Here is a 21,913-nt window from a genome sequence, read left to right on the forward strand (position 1 = left end):
GCCTCTAGGGCAGGCATAGGCAAACTCCGGCCCTCCAGATGTTTGGGACTACAATTCCCATCATCCCTAGCTAACAGGACCAGTGGCCAGGGATGATGGGAACTGTAGTCTCAAACATCTGGAGGGCCGGAGTTTGCCTATGCCTGCTCTAGGATGTGATGCAAGTTTGTATTCATACCTGATCCGACTTTAAAAGCGCTCCTTCATCTGAGCTGGTTCTGACCTTTTCCTGGGGCGGGAGGCAGCCCCCCATTTCTGTCACACTAGTCTCAGAGGATGAGTAAGGCAAACCGTGCCTGTAGATATCCTCTTCATCACTCGATGCCGATCTCTCAGCTGCTGCATCAGAGGTGTTGGTTATCCATTCACTGGCAGCGCTAGCATTGGGGTGAGCCGTCAGTGGCTCCCTGAAATCCTGCCCGGGTAATGCACTCTCTTGAAGACAGCTCTCCTCTTTAAAAGGGGCAGGAAGGGGACTGGCGGGGACTGGGTCCGTTAGAGGTAGCTGCTGCTTCTGTTCCGTGTGGGTCTCAACTCCCGCCTCCTGACCAGATGAGTCCTCAGGACTAAGGCTGGCTTTCACATCTCCAGACATCCTTTTCTCAGGGTTTGTCTCTTCCAGAGACTCTAAAACACCTAACTTAGCTAAAGTGCCTTCTGTTTTATGCAGGATAGAACAACGCTCTTCATCCTGGGCTGGCGGTTTTGAGACGATTTCGTTTTGTTCAGACGTAGGGCTCCAATTACATTCAGCGCCATCGCTAACCGCTTTATCTTCTGCGAGAAGCAAGGGGGAACCGGAAGCCAAGGAGCTCCTAGCGGGAGATGTGCCCACTTCGCTCTCGCCGTTGGAACCTTTCAGGACTTCTGGCGCATCGTCGTCCTCTGGCGTCAGAGCAGCTACCGACTCCGGCGACTGAAGGACGCTGAATGTTTCAGAGCCATTTTCCTCCTGCAGCACATTTTGGGATTCAATACAGAATACACTTTCCTGGTCTTCAGAACTGCCCATGAGGCTAGATTCAATAGAGAAAGAGTCCACGTTTACAGAGTGAGGGCTGTCAGCAAAGTCTCGACGTTCACAGGACGGTGTGCTTTCCAGAGAGCTGAGGTATCTCGAATTTTCTAAGCTCACACATAGTCGGGAAAGGTGGGAGAGGGAAATAGGTAAGCCGAGGGGCAGAGAGGAGGAAAGGGAGAAAAGAAGCTTGTTAATTAAGGGAATGCCATTCTAGGGCCAACGAAAAACAAGAAACCATCTGTTTGAAGCTCCTGAATTTGACCAACCAGGAATATATCGGCAGGCCAAACTGCCTACTTTGGCAGTGCAGAACTTGCCACCAAAGCAGAACATCAACGCAATCTTAACTGTTGTGTTGTAGTAGCCAAGGGACTGAGCTGTGATTCAGGAAGTTTCTGGTTTGAATGTCACCTCTACCCCACTGCTGTCAAAGGGGAAATCCTCTCTCTCAGCCTCTTTCCCCCACTCTCCAATAGGGAGAAATAACACTGATTTATACTGCAGGGTTATTTAAGTATTACAAAACTCTGAATGCACTAAACCAGGGACGTCCAACTCCCAAGAATTGCGATCTACTCCCGGGAAAAGATTAATGGTAGTGATTTACCCATTTTGGGGGGGAACCCATAGTTCTGCCGCTGGGGGGGGGGGACACACGCGCGACAAACATCACAATAGTAGTAGTAGTCCCACCAGCGGTAACTCCGTCTTCCATTCTTGGAATCGTGCGTGAATAAAGGACAGAGCGAGGGGGCGGGGGCGGATGCTCCTTTTCCCGCCGCAGAGGAAAAAGAGCCCGCGATCGATCGTGATAAAACAGGGATCGACCTGTCGATCATGGTCAACCAGTTGGACATCCCTGCTCTAACCCAGAGCCAGTGTGGTGTAGTGGTTAAGAGCTGTAGGTTTGTAATCTGGGGAACCGGGTTCGTGTCTCTGCTCCTCCACATGCAGCTGCTGGGTGACCTTGGGCCAGTCACACTTCTCTGAAGTCTCTCAGCCCCACTCACCTCACAGAGTGTTTGTTGTGGGGGAGGAAGGGAAAGGAGAATGTGAGCCGCTTTGAGACTCCTTAAAGGGAGTGAAAGGCGGGATATCAAATCCAAACTCTTCTTCTTCTTCTTCTTCTTCTTCTAAACTACTTATCATCTTCGAACAGCAGTGAAACCATGATGGGGAGTGGGGTTATTGGTTTGCATTTTTTTCTTTCTTGTTTTTATTATGCATTTTTATGCTGGGAACTGCCTTGAGATCTATGAAGGGCGGTATACAAATCTATCTGCTCAGAGTACTGGACTTTACGATAAAGAGTGGGTGAGAAACCCACCACTAAGCAAAAATAAAAATTTAATTTACCATATCTTTTCTTTTTCTTCTTCTTCACTTTGATTGGCTTGACAACCAGCTCCTGGTTGAAGTCTTCGGAGCTGATCACACTGAACCGCTGCGAAGAAAGCAGACCTTCTTTCTGGACTTGGACTGAGGCCTGTTCTCCACCGGTCACAAAACTGCAGCCGCTGCCCACAGAGCTGACCGAGGTGCTCCTGCTCCTGGGCTCACTGGCCACTGAGTAGCCCCGCCTTCGCGGGTCGGTGCTCAAGTCCCCGAACCCGTTGAAGCTCTGGGAACGGATCCTCTCCGTGAGCAGGGCCACTTCCAGGTCTGCTCTGGCGACAGAGCCATTCCTGTCACTAGGCGTTTGGGACGAAGGGAAGCTGTTCCGCGTTTGGCTTGCTTCTGGAGAAGGTTCGGAGGACACAGACGCCGCAGCAACAGAGTACGGGCTCTGTAACTTGGGGCTCGTATCGGATAGCGGGCTCATCGGTTTTCCATTCCTATCTGTAATTGGAGCACAAAGAATGATATAATAATAATAATAATAATAATAATAATAATAATAATAATAATTTATTTATACCCCACCTATCTGGCTGGGTTTCCCCAGCCACTCTGGGTGGCTTCCAACCGAACATTACAAACAATACAGAATCAGACATTAAAAACGTCCCTAAACAGGGCCCCCTTCAGTTGTCTTTTAAAAGCAAAATAGTTGTTTATTGCAGTTTCCAAACAAGCCAACTTAAAACCGCAGTTTATGAAGCTGGTTTGTTCAGCTAACCAGAGTTTCTTTTAAGCCATGATCCCTGGTTTGAAAGTAACATTAAGTCAGGATTATTTGAAATTAGAACTGAACATTTCCTCCCAGCCTTGCAGGAGGAGTAAGGGGAGCATGCGTGTCCGAAGGTAAACTTTGGGCTAGTTCTATCTTGTGAACACTGTACTAAATTATAGTTTAGTGTTATGTGAGAATGCAGCCAGTCTGTCTCTCAGACTAGCAGCTATGTATTCTAAGGAAGAACAACAAAAAATCAGTGCTGTTTTGAAATTAGTAGTTGAGATCAGTGCAGTTTTCAAAGCTTCAGCCTAGCAACTTGACTCAAAATGTATCCAAGCAGAAGGCAATCTGCTCCTTGGTCTCAGGAACCATCATGCAAAATCTGGTTATGATATCTTTAGAGTTGTCTGAATGCAAAGAGAACGAACGACTTTCCAAAATATATAGCAGATTGCTAGGTGACGGACAGCAGAAGGCTAATGTCTTCATGTGTTGCTTGCAAATTTCACAGATGCATCTGACTGGAAATAGAATGGTTGACCAGATTTGGTCCAATCAAGGGGTTTCCAAAACAGCAAAATAAAAATATGCTTTTATGCATGTGTTTTCCAAGATAAATCTGACAGTAACAACAAACAAAATGTTGAAGTAAAGTGATACCACTGAAACACATCTCATTAAAAGGCTGCAATTCAACAAAAAATATCTGGAAAATTCAAACCATTTCTTTAAAAGCTGTGTCTTATTGTGTCCTAAAAATCATTCTAAGCAAGCCAGAATTTATTGTGATGCATTGGTACAGACTTGCATGCAATAAACAAAGCCACATTCATATTAGGGCAAGGCTGGTTTGTTTGTTTTGCTTCAATGGGAGCTTTGCACATTTGTCAGAGACATCTGGCTGCTGAGAGAGGCGTGCAAGAGGTGTCCTGTGTTCGTGGCTCCAAAATTCATCCTGGCATGTTGCTCTGGATTAATTAGGATAGCATCTTGTCCTACAGTGACATTTTACCAGCGAGATAGTCCCAACATTTGTCCCCAAACACCTTGGTCATAGCCTTCCAATAGGTAATCTGATACTAGACAGGGCAGCCCAAAATAAAACCAATAGCCCTATTCTCCAATGATTTATCCAGCCCATTCTAATGACAAGAACAAGAGGAAGTAGAATCTCTAGGCTGAGTGACCCGATAAGAGTCTTAAATCTGCTCCCTATTGCTAGCCTTAGCCCAAGGGAGTCCATCATTAAAGGCATTTCCACTCTGCAAGTGATGGTCTCCGATTTCTACTGATCCCGACCCTGAGGTGTAGCTGCCTCCTTCACCTCCCCACACATAACTCCAAGCCATTCCAGAAACTCCACCAATCTCCAGGAGTAACTTTTAGGGGGCCAAAAAGGGCAGTGGCAGCAAAGCACGCACAGCCCCAGACACAGCTCCTTGGAATAAAACAATCATCTATGCGTTAACATAAATCTTTTTTAAAAAATACTATAAGCTTAGTATGCTAATGTATGCAAACCTATTGAGACCAATCCTTCTGGTCTGCTTGAGATCCTAATGACATCTCTGTCTCCCTTTAAGAGAAAAATCTCAGTTTCTGTGCAGGATACAGACACAATATCGCCAGATCCTTCCAAACTTCCAATCAGGGTCTGTGAAAGCAAGAGAAGTTAAAGTTGAGCAACGAATGTGCCAGGAAGCATTTTAGGACGCAAGCAACACTTCAGAGGCCTGATTTTATTTTTGGCAAGCAATATTATACAGTCAAATCAAGGAGCAAAACAGCAGTCCTAAAAGAAAGGAAGCACGAATGCAGGCTTGGGGGAGAGGGTGACTCATGTAAAGCTTGACTAAGAAGAGAAATGGGCTATAAATGTTTTATAAACGTAGCTCTGTTTGTGATAATTCACTCCTGGCTTAAGAAATGTAGCTTCAGACCACAATCAAAGACACTTCCAAGTCCCAAAGAAGCAAAAGATTGGCAGAAGCCCTTAAAGGACTTGGTTGAGATAAAGGGGGAAAATACGCAGGTAACTTGTATAAACTCAACTAATTTGCATGACCTATTTGGAATTCACTGTCAATGGTCTTTATAGCCAAGTGCAAAATGATTCCCATTAATAGCAGGCTAGGGTGGCTGAACGTGTCATCAGCTCGGAAGAGAAATGGGACTGCTAAATATGCAAGTTTGCAAATTAAACAAACAAACAAAACCAAGAGCTCAAAATGGAAGGAGGAGGACCTGTGAAGGTCCAGGATTTACTGAATGTTGAAGTGTCAACTGAGAAAGAAAAGGAACTGGAAATGGAAGGGAGTGAGGAGAGGAGAGGGAACTGACCTGCTCAACCCTTTAACAGATTATAAGAAGATGGGGGGGGGTGTTTAAAAATCAGCAACTTTCCCCTGCATTATACGAGGATTTTTCTAGGAAGGAATAGACATTTTCACCCTGCCTACAGCATCCTGCCACGCCACTCAAAATGCTCATGTTCAAGGCTGCTTGTCAGCTCCAGACCTGAGCCCTCGTACACAGAACACTAAGGAAAAAGAGGGGAAAGTATTGGGATGCTTCCAAATTTCATCTCAGCCAACCAACAGGCCACCCTGTTTGAATTGACAGTGCATCTCAGAACATGCCCCAGAATTCCTCTGCAATGTGCAGTGGCTCCATGGCAGGTGAGTTAATATGAAGTGTCACTGCTTTATCATAAGCAACTCTATGTCTAGAAAGCATGTTGAGATAGGAACAAAGGAAGTTGATCTGTACAAAGTCAGACCCACCAGCCCATCTAACTCAATACTGTCTACTCTGATTGGCAGTGGTTTTCCAGGGTGTCAGGCAGAAAGTCCTTCGCATCACCTGCTACTAAACCCTTTGAACTGGAGACGCCAGGGATTAATTAAACCTGTGCCCTATTTGTGCAGATCAGATAGTTTTAACAGACCTCTTAATTTCAATGTAATTTAACTGTTCCAGATTAAAGGCCACGCACACCCAGCTTAAAATGCTACTGCTCTCTTGGTTTGACTCACCTGGTTTACTGTATCTATTAAATAGATGCTATATTCATTCCAGCTCAGCACCCATCCTTCCTGGAAGAAGCAGGAAATGAGTCCAAGTTGCCTGTCTGGGAAATTGCAGCTGCTGTTGCTTAAGGGCTCCAGTCGGGGATATAATTCAAAAGGCTTCATTCCAACAGGAAATACATCTTTCAAAATAAACGTGGCCTGAACAGTCCCATGAACATCTGATTTCCAAAGGCGGATCCCAGGCCTTGCAGCAAACAGGGTCAGGTCGCTTTGCTTGCACAGCCCAGGTACAAAACATGCTCCAAGTTTGCCAGTACTAAAAATGTAAAAGCAGAAGAATGATCAAACCACATGGTTATTATACTCAGAGGTGGGGAATGGTGGGACTGGGAAGATGAACAATGCTAAAACTCTTTCGTCTCCAAGTGCAAACTGATAAAACTTTGCAGCAAACTGCGTAAGTGAAAACATGGCTCTAGTAAATAATTGCAGCATATTAATAATAATAATAATAACAACAACAACAACAATAAAGGTAAAGGACCCCTGGACGGTTTAGTGCAGTCAAAGGCGACTCTGGGGTTGCGGCGCTCATCTCGCTTTCAGGCCGAGGGAGCCGGCGTTTGTCCACAGACAGCTTTCCGGGTGATGTGGCCAGCAGGACTAAGCCGCTACTGGCGCACGGAGGACCGAGTGCCAGAGAGCACAGAAACGCTCTTTACCTTCCCACCACAGCGGTACCTATTTATTTACTTGCCATGGCATGTTTTTGAACTGCTAGACTGGGACAGAGCAATGGGAGCTCACCCCGTCGTAGGGTTTTGAACCGCCGACCTTCTGATCAGCAAGCCCAAGAGGCTCAGTGGTTTAGATCACAGTGCCACCTGCATTACCAATATGCAATACATGAGAAAGAAAAATATGTGCTGGAAGCCAACGAGCTCTGCATGGTCTACCATGCATGCTCCAGAGATTTTTCCAATCCCCTCTTCCTCTTGCTGCAACCCTAGGTGTCTTCCTAAACACTGTTTCTGGGAGTCAAAAGATTTGTCCCAGAGCAGAGTGCAATGCATCCACTGACCATTACACTAGGTGCACGTGGAAGTACTGTGGCTCACAGTTAGGGCTGTTCCCAACCTGGATAGATACTTGCTCTTTCTTCTTCTTGGATGGGAAATATTTTAAATCCTCAAAACACAAGGGTATGAAGAAAACAAAGAGGGATTAGCAAATTTGGTATAAACAGCTTTGCTTATTTTTATTCTGCCTACCCTGTTGTGTGTGCCCTGTGCTGTTTCCTGTCTGCTCTGGAGGACTGGGGGAACACTCCTAACAGATTTAGTGGTAGTGTGTGGGCAAGAGAAAAGGGAGAACGTTCCACTGAGCAAGGGAAAATCCTTGCACTAAAAGAATGTTCACCTTAGTGCTATGGCAAATAAAAACCTTTGTTCCGCTACCTGTTTGGGGAGTTTGGGATGAAATAATAATAATAATAATACTGGGAGAGGACTGTGTGAACGAACAAGGAAATGTGAGTTAGCCCTTAAGTTTAGGAATCATGGGAAAACAATTATGGAACCAAATAGGGTCAGGATGCTAATTTCTTGCCCACCAATAGCTGGAAGCTTCTTACATTTTCACTTCAGCAGAGTCCTTCCCCACTGGAATGATTAAAAGAATAAAAACATGAACAGTACTTCAAATTATCTATTTTGCCTCCTTTATTAACAACTTTAGAAGAGGGCAACAGTGCATGAAATACCTTAGCAGAATTATACAGAGTTATATACATTATTTAAATCTCATCTCTAAATGTCTGGGCAAAAATCTAGAAGACCTACTTTTTTCTGGGTTGGCTTCCAACTTGCTTGACAGATTTTTCTTCAGTGTAAAAAAGCAGACTTCGCTGTAATGTGGAGACCAGCAACACTTTCTGGCTATAATCCAGCTGCACGACTGAAGAAGGCTCTTCCAGTACCAAACTGGAGTTGCAACGACCCTGGAAGGACATAGTGTGAATATACAGAGCAGTCATATTTCAAGTTAAGTTGTCTAAACTTGCCGGGTGGCCTGTGCAAGCTTATGTTAAAGCTGGTTTATCTAGCGTTCGACTATTTGTAGGGGATCCACTAGAATTCACTTCCCATAGTTTCTGTCACAGCATTTTGGAGTGCTTCTTTCTGCTTAAGATATTTCTCCAAGTAAAAGCCTCAAGGCTGAAAGGCAGACAATGTTCAAGACCACCAACTGATCCCATGACTGAGCAAAGATGCGACGCCAGGTCTTGCAGATCAATACCACCCACCACAGGGATTCAAGTAAATAAATGCTTTGGGGAAAACATAACAACTACAGATAGTGGTCAGGGCAGGAGGGGAATAAACCCTCAATAAATGCCATCTCACAAGTGGCAGAATTTTACATAACTGCTCCTTTACTTACAGCCCCCTAAGCTCCACCTTCTCTACATCTTAACTACCACCCTCCAATTTTAATCTATAGGAAAAGTTTTTATATACGCTTTGAATACAATGGTACCTTGGACGGCTTGGCTCCCAAACTAATCGGCTCCCAAATGCCACAAACCCAGAAGTGAATGTTCTGGTTTGCGAATGTTTGTCAGAAGCCGAACGTCTGACGCGGCTTCCCACCGAGTGCAGGGAGCTCCTGCAGCCAATCGGAAGCCGTGCCTTGGTTTTCAAATGGTTTCGGGAATCGAACGGACTCCCGGAACGGATTAAGCTCGAGAACCAAGGTACCACTGTTATTTGTATTCCAGGTACCAAAAGTTTGGGCAACCAACCAATTACCTGATCCAGATCCAGAGCAGAATACACTATTTTCCCTTTGTCATCTCCAGAGAACAATTTCATTCCATTGGGACTCCACGCCAAGGCTGTGATGCTACTTTTGTGGATACCAGACACGTTAAACCTCCGAAGCTGCAATGACAGACACCAGTGAGCATACGAGAGAAACCAAGCAGAAAGCAGAAGGCCTTCAGTGGGTGGGGTTATTCATTGATGTAGCTATCAAAGGTACTTCTCTATTGGTCCTGCTACTTCATTTTAATGCTCATGCACGTTTCCAGATAGATCTGTGCAGTCAGCGAATTGCAATGTCACAAAAGCCCCAACTGACAATTTAACACAGGGGTTGGCAAGGCTTACTGGGCATAGGCTGGATCACTCTCACGGAGATCCTCCGTGGGCCGGGCCGGCACAGCGCGACGCCGGAAATTGCATCTGTGCATGTCCGCGGCACCAGAAATCGCTTCTGTGCATACACCCAAAATCGCGCCTGCGCAGAAGCGATTTTTGGCATCTGGGCATGCGCAGAACGGTTTTCGGTGCCACGGAAGGGAGTCCCTGTGCCACACTGTGCTGGTTTAGCAGGCGGCTCAGTTTGGGGGCGGCTTGTGGGCTGGCTGAACGGCCTCCGTGGGCCGCTTCCAACCCATGGCCCTTAGGTTGCCGACCCCTGCTTTAACATATTATTGGCATCCGTCTGTCTTGAGAGACAATGGAGTGCACCTCTGGGGTGAAGCCAAACTGCTGCGTTAGAAGCACTGAAATGACCTCCCCAGGATGCAAACCTGGGCAGTGTGTATGGAGGTCCTGATCTGCCCAGAGGACATGACCTCGCTGATGTGGTCAAAAGGAAAGCCAAGGTGTTTGGCACCAGCTTGGCTGCAGGAAAAAGGCGTACAAGGAGGAATCCAATTGTCTTTGGGTTTCCTCTGAGTCTTTTCTTTTCCCAAAGATGTACCACAAGGCAGTGGAGATTGCAAAGCAGCTGCTCTACCACTGAGCTGAAGCATAATAATAATAATAATAATAATAATAATAATAATAATAATAATAATAATAATAATAATTTATTATTTATACCCCGCCCATCTGGCTGGGTTTCCCCAGCCACTCTGGGCGGCTTCCAACAAAACACTAAAATACAATAACCTAATCACACAATTAATGTGAAACATTAACCTAATCACACAATTAATGTGAAACAGCACAGGCTGTAACCAAGTTTGGCTCTTACTTGTTTGTTTCTCCCTGGCAAGGACGAGACAAGCTGAAAAATAGCAATCTTGCCCGAAGCTGTCCCAACAGCAACGAGATCATCAAAGCAGCTCAAGACTTTCACGACAGTGATAGACTCATTTTTCCCCTGGTGGAGCAGGAAAAAAAATACAGCTGTAAAATTAAGATGCCATGTTTATTCGTATCGGCTGAGACAAAATTGGGATACCTGAAGGAGAGCTTTTGCTCCTCACCTGCTGACCTCAAGATCCTGAGGCAATTCTGCTGTGTGTTTCTCCACCACTGAAGTTCAAGTATGTGGAGATTTGGGCCAGAGTTGTCTGTGTGGTGGGCTTCCTCCCTGTGGATCTCTTTGCCTAAGAAGGCTCAACTGGCTAGCTCTCTGGGGGCTTTTCATAGGCTAGTGAAGACCGCTTTGCTTAGAAGGACCTTTAGACTAGGAAGGGGCTGTTGCTGCGGTTTGATCTCTAGCTAATGCTGAATAAAAATTTGCTGAAACTGTTTTTAATGTACATTATTTTTATACTGTGGATGCACAGTACAAAACAATCTTGTCTTGCGTGCAATTAACTTGCATGATTTCAACCTTACAAGGTTGAAAGCCAGCAGCCTGAAATCCTGCGAATTAATTACATGCAAGGCAGAGAGCTTTAAAGCGCATTTTGCGCCAGGTTTTCCCGACACGGAAAGAGCTTTTAAGCTCTCAGACTTGCCTGCTGGACTCTGGGATGCTCTTGAGAGTATATCGTATTGCTGCTACTTCTGAGGGTTTTACTTGTAGCTTAGGCATTTGTTTGTTATTCAAGTTCTGTGTTGTTGCTGCCGCTTTTGGTATTCTTTTGTATGTTTTATAGGATAATTATGATTGTACTGGCTATTATAATAATATTAATGTCTGAAACATATTATTGAATGTGTTGATAGCTGACTTTGCAACAAACTGTTTTATTACCTGTTTTTTATCAGCTGTGTGAATTTTTTGATATGCTATATGAATTATTGTTTACCATATATAAGGTGTCAATCTTCCTGTCTGCTGATAATTAAACAAGAGCCTTCACTATTTTGTTTTAGATGCCTGCTGAAAACTGTTATATTTCAGCAAGTCTACCCAAACATACAATTTAGTCACCTAAAGTTGCTTTTACATAGTGACAGATTTTAATTTGTGTTATATTTATAATTATTTTATGTATTTTTTAAATAGTTTTGTGGATTTTAGCTGTGTTTTACTGGCAATTTTAGCATGTGCAATGCTTAGAGAATTTTGTGATGAAGCGTGGTCTATAATTTTTTCCAAATAAATGAAATATCAATATGAATTATAATTGTGTGCCTCCTCCTCAAGAGGTCAAGAGGATGGCAACACGAGAATGGGCCTTCTCTGCAGTGGCTCCCTATCTGTGGAATGCTCTCCCCAGGGAAGTTCGCCTGGCGCCTTCAATATACACCAGGCAAAAACATTTCTTTTTAACCAGGCCTTTGCCTGACTTGATCTACATCCTATACCCTTTTTAAAATGCTGGCTCTTTTTTTGAGGGTGGGGTTATTGGGTTGCTGTTGTTTTGATTTTATGTATTTGATATTTTATGTGAGCTGCCCTGAGATCTTTGGGTATAAAGGTAAAGGTACCCCTGCCCGTACGGGCCAGTCTTGCCAGACTCTAGGGTTGTGCGCTCATCTCACTTTATAGGCCGGGAGCCAGTGCTGTCCGCAGACACTTCCGGGTCACGTGGCCAGCGTGACATCGCTGCTCTGGCAAGCCAGCGCAGCACACGGAACACCGTTTACCTTCCCGCTAGTAAGCGGTCCCTATTTATCTACTTGCACCCGAAGGTGCTTTCGAACTGCTAGGTTGGCAGGCGCTGGGACCGAACGACAGGAGCGCACCCTGCCGCGGGGATTCGAACCGCCGACCTTTCGATCGGCAAGTCCTAGGTGCAGGGCAGTATAAAAAATAAACAAATAGCATAAATAAATAAAATAGGTTGATATTATGTTGTTGCAATCTATATGGTATGAAACTGCTGTTGAACTCTGATTGATGTACTAACGTTTATATTTTGCGATATATTACAGCTCTCATTTCCTTATGCCCTGCAAACCACTATGGGGTCTATCTCTAGTGGAACAGCAGCATATAAATAAACAGATGCTGAACAACAGAATGCCTCACTGAGAAGCAAGTATATAGAATTGAGAACAAACCCCTAAATCATGCTGTGTGAGATAAAATAATTATAGACCACAAATCTAATTTTAGCAACAGCCAGAGCAACCGCTTTTCCTCAAGTTAACCAACTCTATAGCTTTACATTTCTGCACATTTCAATATGCTAAAACTGACAAAACCCAAGGCATAAGCTTCATCGCACCTTTTTAAAAATGAAGGTGTCCTGTTAAGTGTTGGTTCATACCTCAAAATTGTACTTTTTCATCTGGTTCAAGCGCCTGCAGTATAAATACAACATTCCAATACTGCTGCCCACGGCGATGTAGTCCTCATTAGTGTCAAGTGCAGTGAGGTATACCACAATGGAACGGAATCCCTTTTGGATCTTTGTAGGAATGGCATTGAGAAGATAGTACAAGGGACAGAACTCCTTGAAGGTAAACGATGGAGTCGCCGATGCCATGGCAAACATCTGTATGTGCTACCTAGAGGCTGGAAAAGATAAACTGCATGTACTCCTGAAGCCCATGAAAACAAGGAGTATTTATTTCAGCGGCCACCCTTAGTATCTATACAACTGGGAGTACGTACAATGCTGGTGGGGAAAAGTGGTTTTTCTCCCTCATGAAAAGTTTAATAATAATACTTACTGCATCACAGATCTGCAACTAGTTGGCTTAACATAATGCCTATGCTGTATAACATTTTGTGTCTCATAACCCAGAACAACACTTTGTGATTTCTTTTTTATGCATGACAAAGGTTTTCAACTTATGAAAAGGAGAACACAAAGCAATTAGTTGCAAATGTTCCAACACTCTTCCACTGTCTCCCAAAACTGATGAAAGCCAACTGGTGTCCTCAATATTTTGTAGAAAGAAATTCACTTCCATTAACTGCGGTTCAGTTACATTCAAAGCCAGACCAACTGTGGTTAGCCTTAACAATAGTTTGCAGAAATAAGCCAACTTCGAACTGTGGTTTACAAAGGAGCTTTGCTTCAATAAGCTAGGGATGAGAGACATGCATTTTACCCAGCTTCCCTCTTCTCCTCCAGAACCAAGCTCTCGGACAGCGAATAGCAGTGTGAATTGATGCACAAGATTCCTGTCTTTCATTTAACACAGGGGTCGGCAACCTAAAGGAGTCATTTAACCGGCCCATGGACCCCCACTGCCTGCTCAGTCGGCTCCCATGCGCCACGCTAAGCTGGCACAGAGCAGAGCGGGGACTGCCTTCCGTGATGCTGGCTGGCTTCCCATTGGCTGCAGGAAGCTCCTGAAGCCAATGGGAAGCTGCAAATAGTGTTTGCGCATGCATGCATGTGTGCGTGCCCCGGCCCACTACGGCGTCTGCAGGACAGTGAACCAGCCCAAGCCACAAAAACTTTGCCGACCCCTGATTTAACATCACTACAATTGGGGAATGTTCCCACAGAATGCAAAATTCATGATTCCCTCTGTGCCCTGGGTCCTATTTATAAAACCCACACAGTTTAAAAACAAAAATACTCTCTAAGAGGCTGATCCAAAGATGTAACAGTGTAACAGTGAATCTTAATGTTAGTGCCAAATCTCTTCCCCATCCCCACACCGAATGGTAAGTCAAGAACAACCCTTGGTTTCACATCATGGTTTATTTGGAGCAAAACAAACCATGGTACTCAGCTTGGATGTAACACTACCATATTTTTCGCCCTATAGGATGCACTTTCCCCCCTCCAAAAATGAAGGGGAAATGTGTGTGCGTCCTATGGGGCGAATGCAGGCTTTCGCTGAAGCCTGGAGAGCGAGAGGGGTCAGTGCACATGGACCCCTCACGCTCTCCAGGCTTCGCACACCTCTCCGCAAGCAACGGGAACCCAGCGCTGGGCTCTCGCTGCTTGCGGAGAGTTGCCTGCATGCTGAAGCCTGCGCGCGCTGAACTCAGTGCATCCAGGCTTCGCGGACCTCTCCGCAAGCAGCGGGAGCGCTCCTGCTGCTTGCGGAGAGTTGCTTGCATGCCGAAGCCTGCCCGCGCTCAGCTCAGCGCGTCCAGGCTTCGCGGACCTCTCAGCAAGCAGCGGGAGCGCTCCCACGGCTTACAGAGAGCTGCCTGTTTGGGGGCTGGGGTCGGGGGAAGCTCGAGCTTCCCCCGCCCCAGCCCCGCGCCTGGGGGGGAAATAATTTTCCCCCCTTTATTTCCCCCCCCAAAAAAATAGGTGCGCCTTATGGGACGGTGCGTCCTATAGGGCAAAAAATGCGGTAAGTCAGGGATCATGGTTTGTTCCTCCCAGTCATGCTTGGGGAGGAGTGATGTGGAAGTCACGTGTGTTGCTGACAGAAAACCATTAACTATGGCTTGCCACAACATGCAAAGATAGCCACTATGTGCTAGATCAGCAATCCTGTCCATTCAAGCCAATGCCAATGCTTCCATCTCTGCCACCACAGGAAATTATGCAGAATTAATGTCTATGCAAGCACTCAAGACCATAACAAGTAAAAGCCACACATACAAGTAAAAGAAGCTGAGCAAACTAGTATTCTTTCGAAAGGCACTTCTGAGATAAAATGAAAGTAAAAATTCCAAATAAATATTGTCCCTTGCTAATAGTGGAGAAGGGGGGGGGGGAAGTCTAGTTAAATCCTGGCATCCCTCTTGCATTGGGTCATATGATTTACTCCTACTACTGACATCTAAATATGCATTGAAGACCTCCTCATACATTATAAAGTTGCCTTAAGTGTAGAAAATTATGTACAACCCAAATGCAGTTCATCACTGAACATGGGGTGGCCAGCTGTCATTTACCTGCCTATGTACGCACAGGGAAGAACCAGCATTGGAATTAGGCACCATTAAAGGTCAAAGTGAATGTCTTGCTAATTTTCCACACCCAGTTCTCATGTGACAGCCCTCTGGATTGCTTAAGCTCTGCTAACACAGTGCGCTTAAGAGTTTTTAGGGAACTTCTATTTCGTGAGCTAAGGTTACAATAAATTTCGGATACCGGTACTTTTTTCAAAACAGAATATTAAATTTCATGTCAAAACCAAGGGTTATGGTGCACTCACTCTACTAGTCTTCCATCGAAGAATCCTATGGCTTTAAGCAGCCAGTTCATCACATTCAGTCCACGACCCTAAGGCAGGATACATCTTTGTTGCAGACGACAATTTTGGAAAACAATGTGTGTTATCCTCCTGTTGAAGTAACATAAGCTCAAATAATGAAACCATTAAATCACTTTGAAGGGACAGCATCAACTGTTTTGCTTTTTAAACGAACATAAAACCAGGTCCCAGGGGAGCTACCTTTTTCAAAAGCATACATTTGTAACAAATAAATGATTTGTCCAAGGAAGAATTCAACAGGCATCAGGCAGAACAGTGAAAAAAGTAAATAACCGAAGTACACTGGGCTACAAGGTAGCTGTGCCAACATCTGCAGCTTGCAGAATTAGTAAATGCACAGCTCAAGTATCAGGATCCTTGCCACTTTCCTAGCTACAGATATTTAGGATGGAAAAGCTTCTCGGAATATGTTTTCATTTCAGGAACCCAGGAGCTGTTAAGGGTGGGTGCTGCAATATTAACTCTGCAAACTGTGCAGCAGTGAGAGGAGTTGCTTAAAGAGATAGCATTCCCACCGACCCCCATTTTAATGCCGTCTAGAAGTTGTATTATTTGTTTTGCTAAGAAGGGCATGAAGAGGAAAGCACAAATCAGAAAGAAAGAAAGAAAGAAAGAAAGAAAGAAAGAAAGAAAGAAAGAAAGAAAGACAGACAAGACAAGACTAATGGGAGAAGGGAAAACTTCTGGGTGGATTTTTGTCCTTCCTCCTCAATGCAGAGTGACAATTCTAACCCATAAGTGATAAAAGAGAGCAGAATTAAATGATCCCATTAATCGATAGAGTAATAATCAGCACTGTTGGGAAGCCCAACCACCCCACCTGAAGCATGAACCAAACAAGATTACAGGCAGGCAGACAGGCGGCCGAAATACTATACTAAAGAAGGTAAACAAACCTAGCACACGGCGGTTCCCAAACATGCGCCCCCGCTTCACCCCCGCAAGAGATGCTCAAGGCAAGCCTCATTCTCTGTGCGCGCCTTGGCGGGCAGAGAAGCCGACCAACCGCCCAGGGCTCGTCAGGACGGAGCCTCGACACGTGTTTCCAGCGCCAGGTCTCTCGAGGGAAACCCGGGAAGGAATGCGTAAAAAGGGGGTTCTCCGGACGGTGAGCGTCCTTCTTATCGCCTCCTGCAGCCAGGGAAGGGAAGAAGAGAGGGCCGCCCAGCCAGGAGGCTCCCACCCCGCCTCCCCGCCGCGCTAGGCTGCCCTCCTCACCTCAGCAGGGGCCACGGCCGGGGCCTGAGCTCCCGCGTCGCCCCCAGGCCCAGCGGCGCTGGGTCTCCAGCGCTGGGCGGCGGAGCTGGGCGGAGCCGGACGTGAGCGCACTTCCGAGGGGAGGGAGCGGCCTCGGCCTCGGGTGGCGGCGGAGATGGCCGGTAAGCGCTTCTTCCCCAGGCAGCGGGCGGGAGCGCGGCCTGCACCTCCTTCAGCGAAGGAGGCCCCGGGGAAAGCGGTTGCTGGAGAAAGGCGCATGGGGAGGGGGTCGCCACAACCCAGCAGTTTTTTCCTCGCTCTCAAGTAATACTGTACCAGGACTGGGATGGGGGGGGGGCGGCGTGCGATGGAGCTGAAGATGAAAGGGTGGCGGGACGGTGGAACTCCCCGCCACTGGAGGCAGGGTTGGCCTCCGACTTCAGAACTATAAGTTCAGGGCCGGGTTTAGGTTTGATGAGGCCCTAAGCTACTGAAGGTAATGGGGCCCTTTATATGTCTAGCTGTCTTTTGTCAACAACAAATGGTCGCTTTTTTGTGTTGAATATATGCTATATAGTAATTTATGAACCTAATAGGGATCTAAAGCCATTTGCACATGCAGAATGTAGGCACCCTATATATAGAAATGAGCAAACCAGTGATATTTTAGGGAGCAGGCTAGCAGGCGGGGCCCATCCTTGGAGCCTACACAACACAAAACACTGTTGCTGTGTGTAGGTTTTATTTTATTTGTTTATCTTATATTTTGGAAATGTACATCCAGGTTTTTTTCCTTTAAATTTTTTGGCGGCCCCCAGGGGCCCTAAGCTATAGCTTGTTTAGCTTATGGGTAAATCCAGCACTGGATATGTTGTGAGGCAGCCGTGGCGGGAGTTGAGAGAGGCTGTTTCTGAACGGAAGCAGGGAGAAGGGTGAATTTTGGGAACTGGTTGTGGGGTTGCGAAGGAAGTGAGATGATCCTGCGATGCTACTACAATCCCGGCTCCCGCTTGGGTTGGGTGGTCATCTTCACATGTTTGGGTGATGGGCAATGGGCAGGCGCAGAGTGTTGCAGTGGGCAGAGACCTGTCGGTTTTCTATCAGTGAAATAAAACCTCTTATTGAAGGTTTGAAGCAAAGAGCCAGATGAAGATAGAGGCTGAAACTTCACAAAACAATAAGAATAGGGTTGTTATTTTATTTTATTACATTATAAAAAAAATGTCGCCAGCAGTCTAAAATGTCTCACATAGATATTTTCCCTCTTCCTATTTAAAGGGTTTTATTGTTGTGTTTTTGATTAGCCAAAGGCTCAACTCCCAAGACACCTGTATTATCCATCAGTGCAAGAAAAATTAAAGATAATGCAGCAGACTGGCATAATTTAATGATGAAGTGGGAAACTCTGAATAATAAGGGATTTACCACTGCCACCAAAATCGTGAACATCAAAATTTCTGCAGAGTAAGTATATTGAAAGATCTTGTCGATGGTTCCAGTGCAAATTTATTACCTTAGGCCATCACTTTTTAAAATCTGCATGATATGAATGTAACAATTTACCTTGCATTATGCACTGACTACAGTTGACCCTATATATTATAGGCAACAAGGGGTAGGGGTTGTCAGAGGAACAGAGCTTCTATTATGTACAGTGAATGATATTTTTCTTTAGGTGCAAAGACGGCAAGTTGGAAATAGAACATGATAATATTGCTTCAGAGTCCGGAAGACGACCAGTTGACTACAATGTAGAATTGGAGGAGTGCTGTACAGAACTACTTGATACTTTTGAAAACATGGTACGCTATTTCTCTTATTAAGACCCCCACTGCATTTTTCTGTTTCCACCATCCTCCTATAGATCAGTGGTTCCCAAAGCTTTCCCCAGCCCAGGGGACCAGTTAAGAGATTTTTCTGCAAGTTGTAGCAATCATAACACACACTGCTAGATGCTGTGTGACTTTTAACTGTATTTTTATGGACACATTGCAGACCACCTAAATGAAACTCCTGGACAGTTTCTGAACCCTTGTTGTGGAGAGGGAGAGGCCATAGCCACTGGTGGGAGATCTAGAGGTCTTCTTTTCAACAATGTTTTCCATGAATATTCAAGACAACATCCCTTCACAAGAGAGGGTATAAGAATTATATGCAAATCTACCTAATGGAGCAATCAACCAAATGAAAAATGAATCTCTTCTGTGCAAAACATTCAGAAGGGAGAACTGAAGCTGTTCTTAATGTTTTGTTGTGAAAAATGCCCTTTGAGAACTATTAATTTTAGTCCAGTACTGACTGAATACTTTAATTAGTGATTTGTCTCTAATCCAGTTATCCAGTCTTTGTAATAAAAGTTCCCTGGTTGTGAAGTTTCTGAAAGTAGGGATTGAGTAGCCTACACAGATAGAACATATGTTAAGCTGCAGTCATATTCATGTGTACTCAGAAACAAGTCACATTGAATTCAGTTGAGGTTAGGCCAGGTAGGTGGGACTAGGATTGCCACTTCAGGACAAAAACACATTTATTGTTATTATTACATTATTTACACGTATGTAATGTGTACCATTTTGGCCCAATTATGTCATGGAAATTAGAGTGTGCATTAGATTTGATGGTGCATTAGATTCAATTGCAAGCTTGAAAAACACAGACATAGCAAATACAGTGGTATCTCTGGTTACGAACTTAATACATTCCGGAGGTCCGTTCTTAACCTGAGGTACCACTATAGCTAATGGGGCCTCCTGCTGCTGCTGCAGCGTAATTTCTGTTCTCATCCTGAGGTAAAGTTCTTAACCCGAGGTACTACTGTACTTTTTTTGGTTTTAAGGTCTTGAAAACTGAGGTGCACATTAGATTTGAAGGTGCATTAGATTCACATAAATATGGTATTTATTACTGTAATTATTATTGCTTATTAAATTTGTATATCGCTCTTCGTCTGAAGATTTCAGGGCAGTTCCAACATAAAATTCAATGTGACTTCTGAATAGACATGGTTAGGATTGTACTGTTGGTTACAAAATATTAGCTTCTTACACAGACACTTAAAACTTTGTTAGGCAAAAATACAACAGAAAATGGAAAAACTATGTTCAACTACTAAAGGGATCTGCGACTTAGAAGCATATCATGGAGATCAGAAGACACCATTCTTTCACACATGGCCCATTCCTTACTTCTGTAAGTAAATTCTTCTTTTCTGAGATACTGCTATTTCTTTCTGCTGAAGTATATTTTTGTGTGTGTGTGTGTGTGTGTGTGTGTATATATATATATATATGAGAAAATGAGAGTGAAATACTGTGAGCTAAAGAAATTAAATTTAGCTTATATTGCTTGAATTGCAAATTTGCAAGGCAACTATAGCTCTCAGGAGAGAATGCTCCACATCATCAACCCACATCAATACCTAGAATTCCGTATGTTGAAACGAGATAAGCTTTTTAAAAATTGCACAGCAGGAGAAATATGGAACTTGAGGGATGGAAGATGAGTTAACTAATTCTAAAGCTTAAAAACTATAGGCAAGCAATCTAGCTAGCAATGTAGTATGTTCAGCATTTGTAATATGAAGCAAAATCTGAGCACTACTCAGGCATTCTGAATTATGGCTTCGTTAATACATATGAGAGTATGCACTCTGAGGGTGTGGTAGCTGTACCACATTCGCCATGTGTTCCCTATCAAACCGTCTGCAGCAGAGAAGCCTCCTGGAATCATGGCTGCATCTATGCATTTTGAAACCCTGAAAAAATATATCAGGCTTTCAAAGTGCACAGGGGTACATGATGTTTTCCCACTGCAGACAGTTGCTAGGAAACACAGCATCTAATTGAGGGGAGGGTGGGGACAAAGTTAGTGCACGTTCTTTTCTTCATTTGCTGTCCTAAGCCATATTCGGAATGCCTATGTCTTTCCAGAGCTACTTCTTGATTTAATTTTTCTGTTTCAGATGAAGTTTCTGGAAAGCTCCTCAACATGTACTCAAAGGAACTAAAACTCAAGCAAACTATTGTGCAAGAGATTGCTCATACCGCTGACCAAGATCTCCTGATGGCCTACTTGTCCTCATGGTTATACCAGCCCTACATTGAGAATACCAGCCAAGTATTACTAGAAAGCATGTTATTGGAAACAGGACACAGGCTGGTCTAACCTTTCCTACTTTATAAAGTTGCATTTGCCTTGAACTGCACTGCTAATACATTATATAAATTGCATTGTGTTTATTTTTGTATAGTTCCAACTTTTTAATAAAGTCTGTTTTATTTTGTAAGATTGTATCTACCTAGCAGGTCCTATATTGGGATTACAACAAACAAAACCACTTAAGAGGTTTTAGTACCATCCAGATTTATATAAATTTTGTAAAATAATAGAATCAAAACAATTCTAAAACAGAGCTTGATTAACTTTGTTGTTGTTTAGCCGTTTAGTCGTGTCCGACTCTTCGTGACCCCATGGACCAGAGCACGCCAGGCACTCCTGTCTTCTGATTAACTTTAGGATCTCTAAAAATCTGCTTTCACAGATTTCAATATCCAGTGGAACTCCTTTTTCTTTTGTTTTAAAGTCTGAACTTTCACACCATGAGTGTAAGAGGAACCTGCTAGAGTAGGCCAATGGTCTATCCAGTCAAGCATACTGTTCTCAATGGCCAACTATATGCCTGTGGAAAGCCTGCTAGGAGTACCTGAGTGCACCAGCACTCTCTCCTCATTTATAATCTAAATATGACTGTAGCTGGATCTTTCACCAGGGCTATGAGAAAAGTTAACACATGCCTTTGATTACGAGGCCAATATGTAAATCCCATAAAGGCCCATCCTTGCCTCTGTTGCTAGGCCATGACAGCACAGAAAGCACTGGGGATTTCAGGAAACATATACAAGGGGCAAAGCACTAACAGCCTCCTGCCCTTCTCAGAATCCTAGCTGCCAGGCCCATTTTTTTCAGGCACCAATGGCTATTAGGCACTTTTTGCATTTCTACCTTAGTGAACAGAAAATTGTTAACATTAGGCAAATGCTACATTACCATTTCAGCTCAGGTTGTGCCTAGAGGCATATGCTTTTTAGAATTGCCGCTACTCTGGGAAAGTATCTAAATCTGAACAGCCTCGTTGAGGTCTGTGACTGAAGTCTGTATGTTGGGGGATTGGATTCATCTCTGGGACATGAAGGCCCACTCTTCCAGATAATAA

The 21,913-nt window shown here is 44.4% G+C and overlaps 2 protein-coding genes across 4 annotated transcripts in view; one reads left to right on the plus strand and one right to left on the minus strand.

The window, feature by feature from the left end:
* The window catches only part of TECPR2 (tectonin beta-propeller repeat containing 2), a 52,153-nt gene extending 35,339 nt beyond the window's left edge, over window positions 1–16,814 (minus strand). For 2 of the 3 annotated variants that reach the window (XR_013391767.1, XM_028705787.2), the window contains exons 1-10: window positions 16,723–16,814; window positions 15,445–15,573; window positions 12,633–12,880; window positions 10,214–10,342; window positions 8,980–9,111; window positions 8,011–8,168; window positions 6,173–6,485; window positions 4,659–4,791; window positions 2,378–2,860; window positions 179–1,125 (exon numbers count right to left, since the gene is read on the minus strand). Coding sequence is in view for 2 of the 3 variants with exons in the window: in XM_028705787.2 (XP_028561620.2) it covers window positions 179–1,125; window positions 2,378–2,860; window positions 4,659–4,791; window positions 6,173–6,485; window positions 8,011–8,168; window positions 8,980–9,111; window positions 10,214–10,342; window positions 12,633–12,860 (2,523 nt within the window). In the remaining variant the exon portion in view is untranslated. Of the gene's footprint in view, window positions 1–178; window positions 1,126–2,377; window positions 2,861–4,658; window positions 4,792–6,172; window positions 6,486–8,010; window positions 8,169–8,979; window positions 9,112–10,213; window positions 10,343–12,632; window positions 12,881–15,444; window positions 15,574–16,400; window positions 16,687–16,722 lie in introns of those variants that run through there. The other variant, XM_028705876.2, reaches the window with a different exon arrangement.
* CINP (cyclin dependent kinase 2 interacting protein) lies at window positions 16,775–20,990 on the plus strand. Its single transcript, XM_028706558.2, has 5 exons — window positions 16,775–16,883; window positions 18,006–18,165; window positions 18,377–18,503; window positions 19,770–19,890; window positions 20,663–20,990. Exons 1-5 carry the CDS (start codon window positions 16,877–16,879, stop codon window positions 20,863–20,865), a joined length of 618 nt encoding a protein of 205 aa, XP_028562391.2. The 5' UTR covers window positions 16,775–16,876; the 3' UTR covers window positions 20,866–20,990.
* Window positions 20,991–21,913: the final 923 nt, after the last annotated feature.

The sequence above is a fragment of the Podarcis muralis genome, chromosome 1, assembly GCF_964188315.1.
Source record: "Podarcis muralis chromosome 1, rPodMur119.hap1.1, whole genome shotgun sequence".
Taxonomy (NCBI): domain Eukaryota; kingdom Metazoa; phylum Chordata; class Lepidosauria; order Squamata; family Lacertidae; genus Podarcis; species Podarcis muralis.

Coding starts and splice junctions, on each gene's coding strand:
- CINP (XM_028706558.2), top strand. Junction 18,504..19,769: donor TTGATACTTTTGAAAACATG/GTACGCTATTTC, acceptor AAACTTTGTTAG/GCAAAAATACAACAGAAAAT. Junction 19,891..20,662: donor ATGGCCCATTCCTTACTTCT/GTAAGTAAATTC, acceptor TTTCTGTTTCAG/ATGAAGTTTCTGGAAAGCTC.